At 39.0% G+C, this 14,814-nt stretch overlaps 1 protein-coding gene across 1 annotated transcript in view; it reads left to right on the forward strand.

The window, feature by feature from the left end:
- Nucleotides 1-14,814, forward strand: part of LOC144975848 (structural maintenance of chromosomes protein 1A-like) — a 159,841-nt gene that overhangs the window by 10,041 nt on the left and 134,986 nt on the right. The window contains exon 4 of the mRNA XM_078920035.1: nt 4,209-4,357. Within this exon, the coding sequence (XP_078776161.1) occupies nt 4,209-4,357 (149 nt within the window). The remainder of the gene's footprint in view (nt 1-4,208; nt 4,358-14,814) is intronic.

Raw genomic sequence — 14,814 nt, forward strand, 5'->3', positions numbered from 1 at the left:
CCACGAATTCCGTAATTTTCTAGTTTCTGCAGGAGTTTTTGGTGGGGCACAGTATCAAATGCTTTGGAAAAGTCGAGGATGCCGATGTCTGCCGAGTGTTGGCATTCTGGAGTCTCAACAGGTCGTTTACAGTTCTTAGGAGTTGACTTTCACATGAGAATCCTTTGCGAAACCCGTGGTTCAGGTCAGTTAGGATGTCATTGTTCTCAAAGTGGTTCATCATGTTTTTACAGATTATATGTTCTAATAGTTTGGATATTACAGACGTCAGTGAGATTGGACGGTAGTTCTCTGCTTTATTTTTTTTGGCTTTTTTGAATACAGGTGCGATGTTTGCCTTCAGCCAGTCATTAGGGAGCATCCCGGTGTCGACCAATTTTTGGAAAATTATGCATAATGCTGGGGCCAAACTCTCAGCACACTCCTTTAGTACTGTGTTGGGGATGTTATCTACCTGACGCCTTAGATGGATCGACGTTTTTCAGCAACTTTTCCAACTCCTGAGATGTTTATGTTGATATTAGAAGGGATTGGTCACACCTATGTGATGTTGGTGGGGTGGTTGTATTGTGTGGATCATGAGGGGTAAACAGATTTAAATTTATCCAAGAGGATCGTTGCTTTATCCTTCCCCTTAATGTACAGGGTTTCATTTTCTTTCAATGGGGCTACACCAATGGAATCGTTTTTCTTGCTTTTTATGTAGTTCCAAAATGGCTTGGTATTGTTTGTTTCAAGTCCTTTTTCTATGACATTGTTAATGTGCGTCAATTCTGCTTGCCTTATTTCACGCCTACTTTGACGCTGCAACGATTTGTATGTATCCCAGGTTCCGCTCAGTTTAGCCCGCTTGAATGCTTTTGCTTTGCGTCTTAGTAGTGCTCGTATTTTCCTGTTCATCCACGGCGGCGTTCTTGTATTTTTATGTACTTTTTGGGGAATTGACTCCTTGATTGCACTGAGTAGGCTGGACTGAAAATGGCTCCACATTTCATTTACATCCATACCGTTTTTGTGCTGTTCTGTGATCTCTGATGACAGTCCCTCGATTCGTTTTCGTAGTGCGGCCCAGTTGGCCTTTTTGAAGAGGTATCGTGTTTTGGGGGGTTGGTTCATATAATTGGGGTTTAGTGTGGTTTCAGTAACAACGCAGGCATGATCTGATATTCCTGGTTGTGATGTTGTTGAATGGATCAGTGATGGATTGGATACGAAAACAAGATCTAAAATATTGTCACCGTGTGTGCATTCTTCGTGAATTTGTGTGAGGTGCGCTCCTGTTGTAATGTCGATGAGGCTTTGTTGTATTGCACGTTGTGGGCAGACAGATAATGTTTTTGAACCGTCCCAGTTTATATCAGGACAGTTAAAGTCTCCTGTTAGAATCATTTGGTTTGGAGTTTTTTCTGAGTTGATTATTTCAAGCGATTTTTGCAGTTCTACGATGTCAGTTTTGTTTCGATGGGGCATGTAGAACGTTCCAACAAGGATGTTTTTACGGCCTTGGATTTTAACGCTTACCCAAATTATCTCACAGTCAGTTTTGAACTTTGCTCACAGCCTGTGAGCTTTCTATCAACGAGTATGAATACTCCACCTCCCCGTCTCCTGGTCTCATCGTCTTCATTTTCACTCTCTTCATCTTCTGCCTCTTCTCTAGGTAGTTTTCTGTCATTTCGGAATACCTCGTATTCTTTGGGGAAGATTTCACATGACTTAATATCATACCTGCCAACCCTTCCGCTTTTGGCGGAATCATTCCGATTTTCACCCTTCATTTCCGCCATTCCGCCAAAGTCTCTAAAATTCCGATTTTCAAAAATAATGACAATCAAAAGGAACATTTAAAATAAAAAAAAAAAAACAATCATAAGGAAAAGGTGAAAATAAAATTATACGTTTAACGAGTTTCAAAAGGGAGGTAAGTAGGAAAATTAATCACCCCCCCCCCCCCCCCACACACACACACACACACTTCCACCTCTAACACACGTGATTGTGTTGCCAGCTGTGCAAGAATCCCGTTTTCATGTGTTAAGTAGCAGAGTTGGTGGTAATTTTGAGAGAGAATTATCCATTAGTAAAATTTGGCGGTTTATAGTGCTAGGTTTTGGCACATGCTTGATTCTGGCGCCCTTTCATTGTCTTCTTCAGTCTTCAGCTGTTGGTCAGTTGTCAGTTGATTCAAAGTCGCACACATGCAATCATCGCTGGATTAATTTGTTGATTTTTTTCTCTTCTTTCAAATTCATTATTTCTCTTGGAGTTTATTGACTTAGCATTTTGTGACATTCATCAGTAGATTGTGTTTTTATTTAATCAGGTTTGAGAACAATTGGACAATTTTGTGTAGATATGAAAATTTCAGTTACGATTACTCGACTTCGTTGACTTTGGACTCTGTTGTGATTTGTGTCTTTGTATTTGTGGGAACGATCTAAAAGCATGTCTAATCCAAAGAAACCTAGAATCATGCAGAAATACCGTCCTCTGTATGAAGAAAGATGGCCAGGAACAATTAAAGCATCTAGAACAGGGGATAAGAATAGAATAAGAATAGAACTGCCGCTTTGCTTGCGTGTCGTAGAAGGCGACTAAATAGCTTGACCATGGTGATACAGTGATTGTGGTAAGTAAAATTACAAATTCCGATTTTTTGATATTTTGATTCCACTTTTGGAATGTGAAGGGTTGGCAGCTATGCTTAATATTGTCATTTAGCCACGACTCTTGTCCACAGACAATGTCTGGTTCATGTTTGTCAATGAGTGCACAGAATTGGATTCAATAGTCTGATGTCACGCGCCCGGCAACGGCGGCCATCTTGGTTCTAAACAAAGAAAATCATTACTTTTTATTCTTCATGCTGGCTACAACTTTTCATTCCCTTTTCATATGCCTTGTGATCAGAATGTGTAAAAGTCAAAACATGATCAAATTGATGGGGTTTTTTTCCTCTGGAAACGCGTTTAAGCTCGCCGGAGAAATATTTCATACGGCGTCCGCCATTGTTCCGATAGTTTAGAGCCAGTGTTACTAAGTTACCATGCGTCATTAGGAAGGAAGTGACGTTATGACTTTTGAAGACTATTCAGCTCTTTTGTATACAATGCTGCGACAGTTCACTGTTAGAATTTTTAGATTGTTATTAGTAGAATTTAAATTATTGCATTTTAATTTGACTGAGTTGTTTTTGATGTTTTCTTTGGCTTCTATTTGTTTTTGTTTTTGTTTCCTTCCACCTTTATTTCCTCTTTTTGTTATTTTTCTGTATGCCTTGAATAATTTAATAGATCACAAAAGGTTCACTATTTCTAAATTCGGTGTATTATTAATTTTTTTCTCTCTATTTTTGTATCCACTGAGTAAAAATCTATTTTATTTTTGAAATTTTATCCTGGTATATTCAATTTTTTGTTTGTCAAATTCATTAGTTTTTTAAGGGGGTCAGTCTTAGTCTTAGTAGTGAAAACCATGCGAGTATCTATTTAGCCACTTTTTATATCGAATTGGGTCAGGTGGAAGTCTGACCATCTGGCAGCCTTGCCTCTCTGATGTCACATGGCGTGCCAAGCGATTAGGGGGGTGGGGGGATTGCTGTCTCCTCTTCTCACTCATTGAATGGCAAATTGGGTTGATGTTTTGTGATGATATGTGAAAAGTACTTACCATATTCCGATGAAATTTGAAACATAAATAAATGAAATGTGCATATATAACCTTATTCACGGCAAAATCTCTGCTCTTGATAGTTTTAGAAATATTTCATTCAAAAGAGCAAACATCTGTTTTTAGCGGCTTTCTAGTAATCACACGAGTTTTGCCGCTTGACATAATCTAAAATTACCTCTTTACTAATTGTGTGCCAAATTTCAGACATATTTATTGATAAAAAGCGTTGTAATGAATTAAAAAAAATAGAATTACGAAATCGTCGTGTCCCATAATTTGCCTTGAATTCGCACAACTTTGGACTGAAACGAGGTCCAAGGATTTGTGTGCAATCGTCATTGCTAGATCATCATCATCATTATTATTATTATTGTTATTGTTGTTATTATTTATTATGTAAATATATGATTATATCATATTTAATGCAGATCTTGTAGCAGTGACTGTGGGACCATTAAGCATTTTCAGACTAGCTTAAAGAAGATGCTACAAATTAACAAGACATGAATGACCCCTGTATTTCTTTATTCGTACAGACAGTCACCGCTGCCCAGTACACAGAGGCTCTGGAGAAGATTGGAGTGTTGATCAAAGCCAAGAATTTCCTAGTGTTTCAGGGAACTGTGGAGAGTATCGCCATGAAAAATGCCAAAGAGAGGACTGTCATGTTCGAGGATATTTGCAAGTAAATGGAGCTTAAGCATCTTTTCCATCCAATCAAATCAGTCATATCTTTTAGTTTGGTGATTGAATTAGATTATTGTTCTTTTTCTCTTTCTTTTTCTTTTAATTTTTCTGTTGCTGTTAATAACTTGAAATGTGATATCTACCACATATTTTGGGGTCAAGTTGGAAAATGTCCTCCAGATGTTGATTTTTTAATCCAATTTAAAAGATGTAATTGTTGTAAAAATAGCTTTAAAAGAAAAAAAAAAATTCAACCTGTTTCTTAATTCCAAATATACAAAATATTTAGGTACAATGGTCTTCGTTTATAAGCACAGTCCCTGGGAATCAAGCAAAGTGTGCTTATAGCCAGATCATGCTTATAAGTAGATTCAATAAATCTCGTTCCATGTGTTTTCACTTCTCTGTATATCAGCTTCTTTAACTCTTCTCCATGTTCCCCATGGCCTCCCCTTGATCTTCTGCCCTGAGGGTTTCCAGTCCAATACTTTCTTTGTTATAGTGGAGTCTTTCTTTCTAAGGGTGTGTCCAATTCACCTCCATCGTCTTCTTCCTATTTCCTCTCTCACTGGTTTCTGCTGTGTTCTTTTTAATACTTCTTCCTTCTTAATCATGTTTATCCATTTTATTCTGATTAGCTTACGCATACACCTGTTTACCAAAATCTGTATCCTGAAACATGCCTGCAATGCATTCCAAGTTTAATATCCATACAGTAGGACTAGTAGTAGTAGTAGCGTATGGCTACACCTCCAAATGTATTTCGTCAACCCAGCTTCTAAAGTCTTCCTCCACCCTAAGGATGGTTTCGTAGCCACCTTCAAGTTTAGTGAATGGACAGTGGAGGACGATGTGATCGCTGGTCTCTGGGGCTGCCTGACATTTCTGGCAGGTATCACTGTTTCCAAGTTTCCATCTGCACATATTTGATGCAGTTCTGCCATGTCCAGTTAAGAGGCGGTTTGAGGAAATCCAGTTTTTCCTGGCGTTATTGAATGCAGGCACTCTTATGGTTGGATCTTTAATTAGACCTGCATGTGTGCCGACAATTGTTGGTTTTCCGACAATCACGGTCGTTGCGATCTGCCGGATCACTTATTTTTTTATTGCTAAAGTAATCTGATTGCGAGTGACGTCAATTGTCGGAGTGTCGGCGATCCCCAACTCGACCGGCGGCGAGCAGTCAAGTGCCGACGAATGGGCGTCGGATTGCCGACAATATTGTCGGCACTCTCAAGCGCTCGTTCGGCAATTATCGGGAAACTTCGCTAGTCTCCGATTTGACCGCAACCCTTCACTGTCTGAAAAACGAGAAGTGTGTCGATATAATCGAGCTTGCGCAGTTCGTTAACTTTCGTTTTCATACTTTCGGTATTCCATTCAAGTAACTTTTGTTTTTCAATTGAACGTTGCTACATTTCAATTTTATTCGCTCTATCAATCAACTTTCTGGATTTGTCGTTGTATATTTTACATTATTTTTTTGTTATCCTGCCTGAACAATTCTTTGACCGATCGTCAGATCTGAAGTCAGTTGAGAATGGTGTTCGAAATCTATTCAAATGGGATCTGGAAAGAGAAAGACTGCACCGATGATTTTCTCTCGGAGTACGTGAGAAAGCTAGCACAGCCGGGTGCTGCATTTAAAAAATTTTTTTTTTTTTTTTTTTTTTTTTTTGCCAATGGATTAAAGTCTGATGATTGGGATGGTTATTGCTCTTTAGAGATAAGATCAATTATTCCAGGTTAAAAACTACTGTGGGGGGTCCGATTACGGTGGCAAAGGAAAATCATTCATGTCATAAAGAGGCATTCTCAAAGTGAAAGTGAGTAACACAAGTACAAGAGAAAAAAAACAGCAAAAAAACAACTCAGTTGTTGCAGCTGTTTTCACTGCTGAGACAGAGACTCGTCCTCTCTCCAAGCTTCACAAGGAACTCACTCAACCCTAGCCCTAACTGAAACTGATTCCAGTCTGTAGGTAGACAGGTGCCGATTAGCCATTGGACAAGTGAAGCGCAACTTTGGGTTAAAATTTGAATAACACAATTTCACATAATCATAATGTTGCATTATTTTTCACAGTATATGAACGGCTCTGGTATCATTTTAAAGGGCAGAGATCAAGATTTCTTTTGATGTGATAGAAATCAATGTTGACATATTGTATCCAAAATTATAATTTGATAAAAATAACGTCATTTTAAAACTTTTGAAATCTTTTTCAACATTGAGATAGCAAAAAAATAAAAGTGAAGGCATCTAGATAATTCATTTGTCTATGTCTATATCAAATTTCATACAGATTGAAGACAGTGCAGTATGTTTAATGTTGACCACAAGTGACCAACCCTCTTTTTTATGCTAAAATCCCGTTTTAATCAGTAGTCACCTTATCGAGAGGCTGTCCAGTGGTGGAATTCTCAATCAATTTTGAGCTTTTTGTAAGAGGAAATTTAGAGTAGTAAAATCATCATAACTTTGGAACCGTTTATCCTAGATCCAAAAGTAAGGTATCTTATTAAATGGTTTTTAAAGGCCTATCTGTCTATGTAAAAAAAAATAATTATTAACTTTTATTTTTGAAAAAATATCAAACTACCACTCTACCTCCATGCTGTCCCTTCTCCCTATAAATTTTTGGTAATTTTTAACATTTTAAAATAAATATATTCAGTAGGACAATCCAAAACAAAATGTATATGACTAAGTACTGAGTTACAAAATAAAAGATCCGGTAATGCGATATGTGTGAAAAAGTTCAGACAATTTGGTCAGGACTCACATGCAGGTCTATTTAATGATGTTTCCTCCTCTTGGTGTTTCCATGTTCCACATTTCTCTCCAGTTTTCCTCCACACTGAAGTCTGCCATTTTTGTTAGGTGGAAAGGTCTTCTCGATTTAAGTCTAATTGTTTACGATTGATTTTATGGGAATGTTGTCTGTGGCTTCGTCAATTCTTGCATGCATTCTTTGGTTAGCATCTTGTCGTCTTAGACTTGGTGGTGCAATGCCGCTCAGTGTTGGGAGTCACTGAGTTGGAGTTAACTTGAGACATCCTGTTATAATTCTCATTGATTCTCTTAATCGGATATCAATGCGATTTACATGTGGGCTCCTCATCCAAACAGGGGTACAGTACTCTCCACACTATTGCACAGTGCCAAAGCAGACGTTCTCAGCAACTGTGGTGAGGCTCCCCAGGTGGTAGTTGCGAGTTTTCTCACCAGGCTGTCTCCCTCAATATGTTTGCAATAATTTAGTTGTCTGTCCAATGTAATGCCAAGGTATTTAGGATTGGGGTCTGGGGGTAGTATTGAGTGTGATCTTCAGTTCTTTTGTTGCCTCTTGATTATTCAAGTGGAAGTTTGTGGATACTGATTTGGTGGTATTCATTTTTTGGTACCATCTATCAAAATATTGTTTCAGACGGGTGTCTTTGCTTAGAACGTCTTCAATCTCTTTCCAGTTTTTCGATTGATAGACTAAGGCCCAGTCATCAGCGTATCCAAGTTTGAGTGCTTCGCAGTTTGGCATGTCGGAGATATAAACATTGTAGAAAGTTGGTGCCAAAAGGCAACTTTGGGATTGTTTTTGGCATTGTGTTTATATATAATATGGTTCTAATCAGTTATCTATTTACAACTATGCACTATGTAAATACAAGGCCAAATACATTCCCAGTTCCCTCTTCTTGTGTGCGGAAATTCTTCTTTCGTCATTGAAATTCCTCCGAGTGATGTCTAAAATTCCTATGAGCCAAATTTAAAGTTGCTGGCGTCTCTGCAATATATGAAGGGATCAGGATCAAAACCTAAGTCACACAAATCAGATATTGAGAAAAACAAACATGGTCATGTCTTAGTACAAAAAATTCAAACTTGAAACTTCTTAGTTTGGCTCAATCAGATAGATGGGGCTTGAAATAACATTCAATTTGGTACTTTACTTGTTCCTCTACAACAAATGGTTCCAGAGTTATTGACTTTTTTCCTGTTTAAAATTTTCATCAATTTCACAGAGAATCTGTGATGCCTCTACTGCTTATCAACCAGCATCTCGCGGCGGAGATCGGGAAAGTTTGGGTTTGCATCATTTTAGGATAAAATTGCAATTGACATATTACCTAAAGATCAAATTTTTTTTTCATGTGGAAAACAACCCTTTAAACTTAAAATTATGATCCAGATCTTCTGAGCAGCTTTAAGGTATTGATAATGAAAAAAAAATGTAGAAAGGATGGTTACTGGTAGATGTCCTGACTGTTGCTTTCAATATATGGGTGTTTTTCAAATCAATAAGGTGGGGAAAATATTTTTTTCAGAGTTTCAATCAAAATGGATCAAATCTTGTGACCACTAAAGTTGTTTACTCATCAATCATTTCCTATAATATTGAAGCTTAATCTTCTCTGGTCTTTATATGCTGGCAGGTTAAAGTTTGAATCCCATTACATAGACTTACTCCTGTAATGCAGATTCAAAGTTGCATAGTTCGCATTTTAAAATTATGATGTAGACAGTTTTCTCCTATGGTCTTCTTCAGCATATATTTATTCTCTAAAAATGGTTTAATGACGGATGTGGGCCAATTTTTTTTTTAGTTTTGAGAGATTTGTTACTAAATGCTGAAAATTTTGGCAAATTGAACATTTTAATTTCTCAGTTTTTTAAAGAGATAATTTTTAATATACATTAGAGGCTATTTGAGAGAGATTAGTAAAGACATAAATTGAGCAAATAGTTAAAACAAGATGGGACTATCCAAATAGGCATTGATAGCATTTTTGTAGGTTGTTACAGGAGTGAGTTGATTGTAACAGGAGTAAGTCATATGTGATGTCGCGCGACGGTTCAGTCCGGAAGGTACATCTAGCTGAACTGAGAAAACGGCCATTATATTTGAAAAGTGACTAATAAAGTAAAAATGCGTTAAATTTTTTTTTGACTTTTTAAGGTATTTATCTATCATAAAATAGTACCTTTTTCATTAAAAACGGTCTTAAAGTAAATAAAATTAATTTTTAAAGAGAGTATACCCTGTTTTCACCCACTGAAAGAGGGATCATTTGACGTCCGTTGACGGCTCTTTAACCTTAGCAAAAGGACGCCAATCTGGTAACCTATAACTTTTTCTCAAAGGGGAACTCCATTCCTGCCTTCGCAATGCTATTTTTAGCCCCTTGGCCCCATCTTGTGGTCAAATTATATCCCCAAAAAGAGTGTAGTCAAATTCCAGTTATGTAAACAGAAGTAGGCCATGCATAGTTACCAACGGAAAACCCCTTGAATCCTTCTCTCTCATTGGTCCTCGGGATCACATGGTCCATAAGTTATGCAAAATGGCCGCTTACGCTGCACGATTGTTGTTGAGTTGATGTTGCAAGAAATTCAAAATCTTGCTTTATTACAAACTTAATTTTATGAGATATTTTGTCAAATGAATAATTTAACTTGTTAGATTCGGCCGATAATTGTATTGAGCTCGTCAGAGGCGAAGAGATTGTTGTGTTGTGGGCGTGGGCGTGACCGTGCGCTTGCCTTGAATGATTCGCTGAACGAGTGTTGACTTGAGATGGGAGGATGGAATGCGGGGATGAATAAAAATGAAGAGCTAGTGGATAGACAGACAGATAGAGATGGTTACCAGGATGGGAGGACGAGATAAAATGAAAAGATTGACTATGGAATTAAAGGGATTGTTGGAACAGGGAGGAGCCAGATAGAGAGAGGACGAGCTGTGAGAGAGAAGGAATGAGAGACTGGGGGGGGGGGGGAGAGACTAAAAGAAAAGAGTTAATGGACAGACTGATAGATAGAGACAACTATAGTGAATAGGACGAGACAAAATGAAGAGAGTGATTGACTTACTTGACTTAGATGCCTTTCGCGTCTCGACCGAAAGATCGGGTCGCCTTGGCTGTTTCCAGTATTTCCTGTGTGAGGTGTCTCCAATATTGCCGGTCCTCTGCTAGGGTTCTCAGATTTTCAAGGTCCCCTGCCGTTATGAGACTAATGCTTTGTTTAAGTGTTGTGAGGTTTTTGTTTAGGATCACAGGGAGTGTTGTGATCGGTCTTCCTCTGAAAAGGTTCCCGTGTTTTTGGAAGTATCCCGACATGGCTTGGTTAGCTGGTATGTTTTTGTCCCTGCGTAGTATGTGACCGAAAAGTTGCCATCGTTGTTGTAAAATGTCAAGGGAGATTGGTCTTTCTTTTGTGATCTTATAGAGTGATTCATTTGAGATCTTTTTTGGGTATTTGATGTCCAGTACCCTTCTTAGCTGTGTGCGATGGAAGGCATCCAGATGTTCTTCTTCGGATTTTGTCAACGCCCAAGTGCCGCAGTTATACAGAAGTACCGGTTTTACAAGAGCACGGTACAGTTTCAGTTTGGTTTTTCTCTTTATTTTGTCACCTCTAATCCATACATTGGTGAGTTTACTGAGTGCGGCGTTTGATAGCTGTTTTCTTCTTTGTACATCCTCGGTGTCTCCAATTAGTGAGCCGACTTTCTTTGTTCTTTTCCATTCCTCTTTGTTCCTCGATATTGTTGTAAATTCGGTTTTATTGGCATTGACTTGGAGGTTATATTTCATGAGGGTATTTTGTATGATGTCTATATTTGCTGGTGTTGATCCAATAAAATCTACATCATCTGCATAGGCGATTTCTCTAGGGATTGCATTCTCAATATGAGTCGTTGGTTTTGGAATGACTTTCGAGTGATTATGAAATGAAAAAGAGAATGATGGAACAGGAAGTAGAGAGAGAGAGAGTTATGGGAAAGAAGGGAGGAAGAGGAGAGAGAGGGCGGGGGGGGGGGGGGGGGGGGTGTATGCAGGCGATGTTGCAAATGATGTGGAAAATGAAAGGAAAAAAAACCGAGTGAGTGAGGACCCTTTCCTTTCTGAGTGCAAAGAACTGTTACCCCCCCCCACCCCCCAATCCACGACCCCCCCCCCCCCCCCTGGGCCAATAGCTCAATCAAATTTGAGCACATCGATTGAGTAAGATAAATTATGGTTGACCGGACACTCTTCATTCCTTTGTTCCAAGTTTGAAGTGTTAGATTGTCTGACTTACTCACGGCCTTTCGGTTTTCAGTCAATCGACTGTAATGCCTCGGCTACTTTCGCCAGTTAATTTGTGAAGACTTTCCAAAATTCAGATCATGTGAAATAGTGCCGATATCACAGCTAACTTTAAATAAACATTGCATTGTTGAAATGGATAAAAGTATGTGTGCTGTTTGTTGGGTTTATTCTTTCACTCAAGGGTCAATTCACAAAAATTTCGTCATTACAAAAACGAGTGGTGTGTAATAACTGATGGAGCGAATTACAAATAATTTGACACACAGTTAGTCACATGCTATATAAAAAGCATACCAAATTTCATTACGATAGCTCAAATATAACATGCCGTTGCTATGGTGATGTGTGTAAAATCTTTAAGTGCAAATTTCTCTGAATTTTAGATCTGAGATTAGCAGGAATCTCCCAATTTCAATCTTGTATAACTCAGCCAAAAATTGTGATACATCAATGAAACAGGAAACAGGTATCAAATTAAAGAGAATGATCTATTCAGAAATACCAAAAGGTCCAAATGTCCAAAATGTACCTTCCGGACCAAATCGTCGCGCGACGTCACATATTGTTATGGAAGTGAGTTACTACAAAAAGATGGTTTATTTCCCTTGGCTCACATACTATTTAAGTTGTATTCACTGCTCAAAAGAGTCCCTAAAGTGATCTGTAAAGGTGCCCCAACGTGTCTAAATCAATAAATAAGAATACAGGAAATTTTTTTATAAAGTTTACAGTTGATCGTTAAAATTATTAGATTGGGCCTCGTAGCCTTTGCTTTGAATATAGAAAAGTTTCTTCTCACAAATGAGAGTCACCACAGACTGTGTTCTTGCCCTAACTGAGAGAGAGGTGGGGTGGGGCACACTACTGTGATGAATATTTTTTTTTTTTGGTCCAAACCCCTTCCTGTTCCACCAAAAGTGGGATTATCACCAAAATTCATGCAGCTGAATGTCAGGTATCAAAATATGACATAAGACAGGATAATGGCCTAGGAGAATGTGTTCGGAGTCATCAGGGCATGCATACAATCATTTATCCATTCAAGGAAATAATACAACTTTGCTCCCAAATAGCGTATAATAAAATTGACACCACTTTTAATTAAGTAGAACTCTTACCTTTCAATTTTTTTAGTCTGGCTGGAATATAAAAACTGTGACTGCCACCCGGAGAACGCTTTTTTTCAGTGTCGTGGGTTATGTTAAAGTTATTTCAGCAAATAATACAATTTTCATCGTTATTTCAGTGATGCCAAAACTCCGGTTTCACCGGAAAAAACTCCGGTCTGGAGGAAAAAATTCCGGGTTCTCGGCAACTTCCGTCAAACTCCTGTGAGGTCAATTTGTTCCAAGGATACCCCCCCCTCCAACCACGACATCATCATCACTGCCACTAGTATTACAACCATCATCACTACCACCATCACTATTACAACCACCACCACATCATCATCACTACCACCACTACTACAACCACCACCATATCATCGTTACCACTACTACTACAAGCACCATCACCACCTCATCTTCATCACTACCACCACCAATGCTTCAACAACCACCACCACCACATCATCATCACTACCACTACTACTACAACCACCACAACCACATTGTCATCTCTACAACTACTACTGCAACCACCACCACCACATCATCATCACTACAACTACTACTACAACCACCACCACTACATCGTCATTACAGCTACTACTTCAACCACCACCACCATCATATCATCATCACTACCACTACAACAACAACCATGGCCACAACATCATCATTACCACCACTAATACTACAACCACCACCACCACATCATCACTACCACTACTACTACAACCAACACCACCACCACATCATCACTACCATTACTACTGCAACCACCACCACAACCACTACCACATCATCATCATCACTGCAAATACCACTACTACTACAACCACCACTGCAACATCATCACTACCACTACTACTACAACCACCACTACAACATCAACATCTCTACCACTACTACAACAACCACCACCACCACATCATCACTACACCCCTACTACTATAACCACCACCACCACCACATCGTCATCACCACTACTACAACAACCACCACCACCACATCATCATTACCACTACTACTATAACCACCATCACATTATCACAACCACTAAAACTACTACAACCGCCACCACATCATCATCAGTACCACTACTACTACAACCACCACTACCACATCATCACTACCATTTGTACTACAACCACCATTACCACCACATCATCATCACTACCACCACTACTACAACCACCACCACCACATCATCATCACTACCACCACATCATCATCACTACCATTTGTACTACAACCATCATCACCACCACATCATCATCACTACCACCACTACTACAACCACCACCACATCATCATCACTACCACTGCTACTACAACCACCACTACCACATCATAATCACTACCACTACTACTACAACCACCACCACCACCACATCATAATCACTACCACTACTACTACAACCACCACAACCACATCGTCATCACGACCACTACTACTGCAACCACCACCACCACATCATCATCACTGCAACTACTACTACTACTACTACTACTACTACTACTACTACTACTACTACTACTACTACTACTACTACTACTACTACTACTACAACCACCACTGCAACATCATCATCATCACTACCACTACTACTACAACCATCAGCACCACATCATCATCACGACCACTACTACTACAACCACTACCACCACCACATCATCACTACCACTACTACTACAACCACCACCACCACCACATCATCATCATTACCACTACTACTACTACAACCACCACCACCACATTATCATCACCACCACGAGCCGACTACTACTACAACCACTACCACATCATCATCACTACCATTTGTACTACAACCATCATCACCACCACATCATCATCACTACCACCACTACTACAACTGCCACCACATCATCATCACTACCACTGCTACTACAACCACCACCACCACATCATAATCAATACCACTACTACTACAACCACCATCACCCACATCATCATCACTACTACTACTACTACTACTACTACTACTACTACTACTACTACTACTACTACTACTACTACTACTACTACTACTACTATTACGACCACTATACCACTATCACATCATCATCACTACAGCTACTACTTCAACCACCACCACCATCATATCATCATCACTACCACTACTACTACAACAACAACCACTATAACATCTTCATCATTATTACTACGACCACCAACACCACATCTTCCTGACTACCACCAGTACTACAATCTCTAGCATCGGGTTTTGGCGATT

The sequence above is a fragment of the Berghia stephanieae genome, chromosome 6 (genome assembly GCF_034508935.2).
Source record: "Berghia stephanieae isolate SIO BIC M18660-M18661 chromosome 6, UCSD_Bste_1.3, whole genome shotgun sequence".
Taxonomy (NCBI): Eukaryota; Metazoa; Mollusca; class Gastropoda; order Nudibranchia; family Aeolidiidae; genus Berghia; species Berghia stephanieae.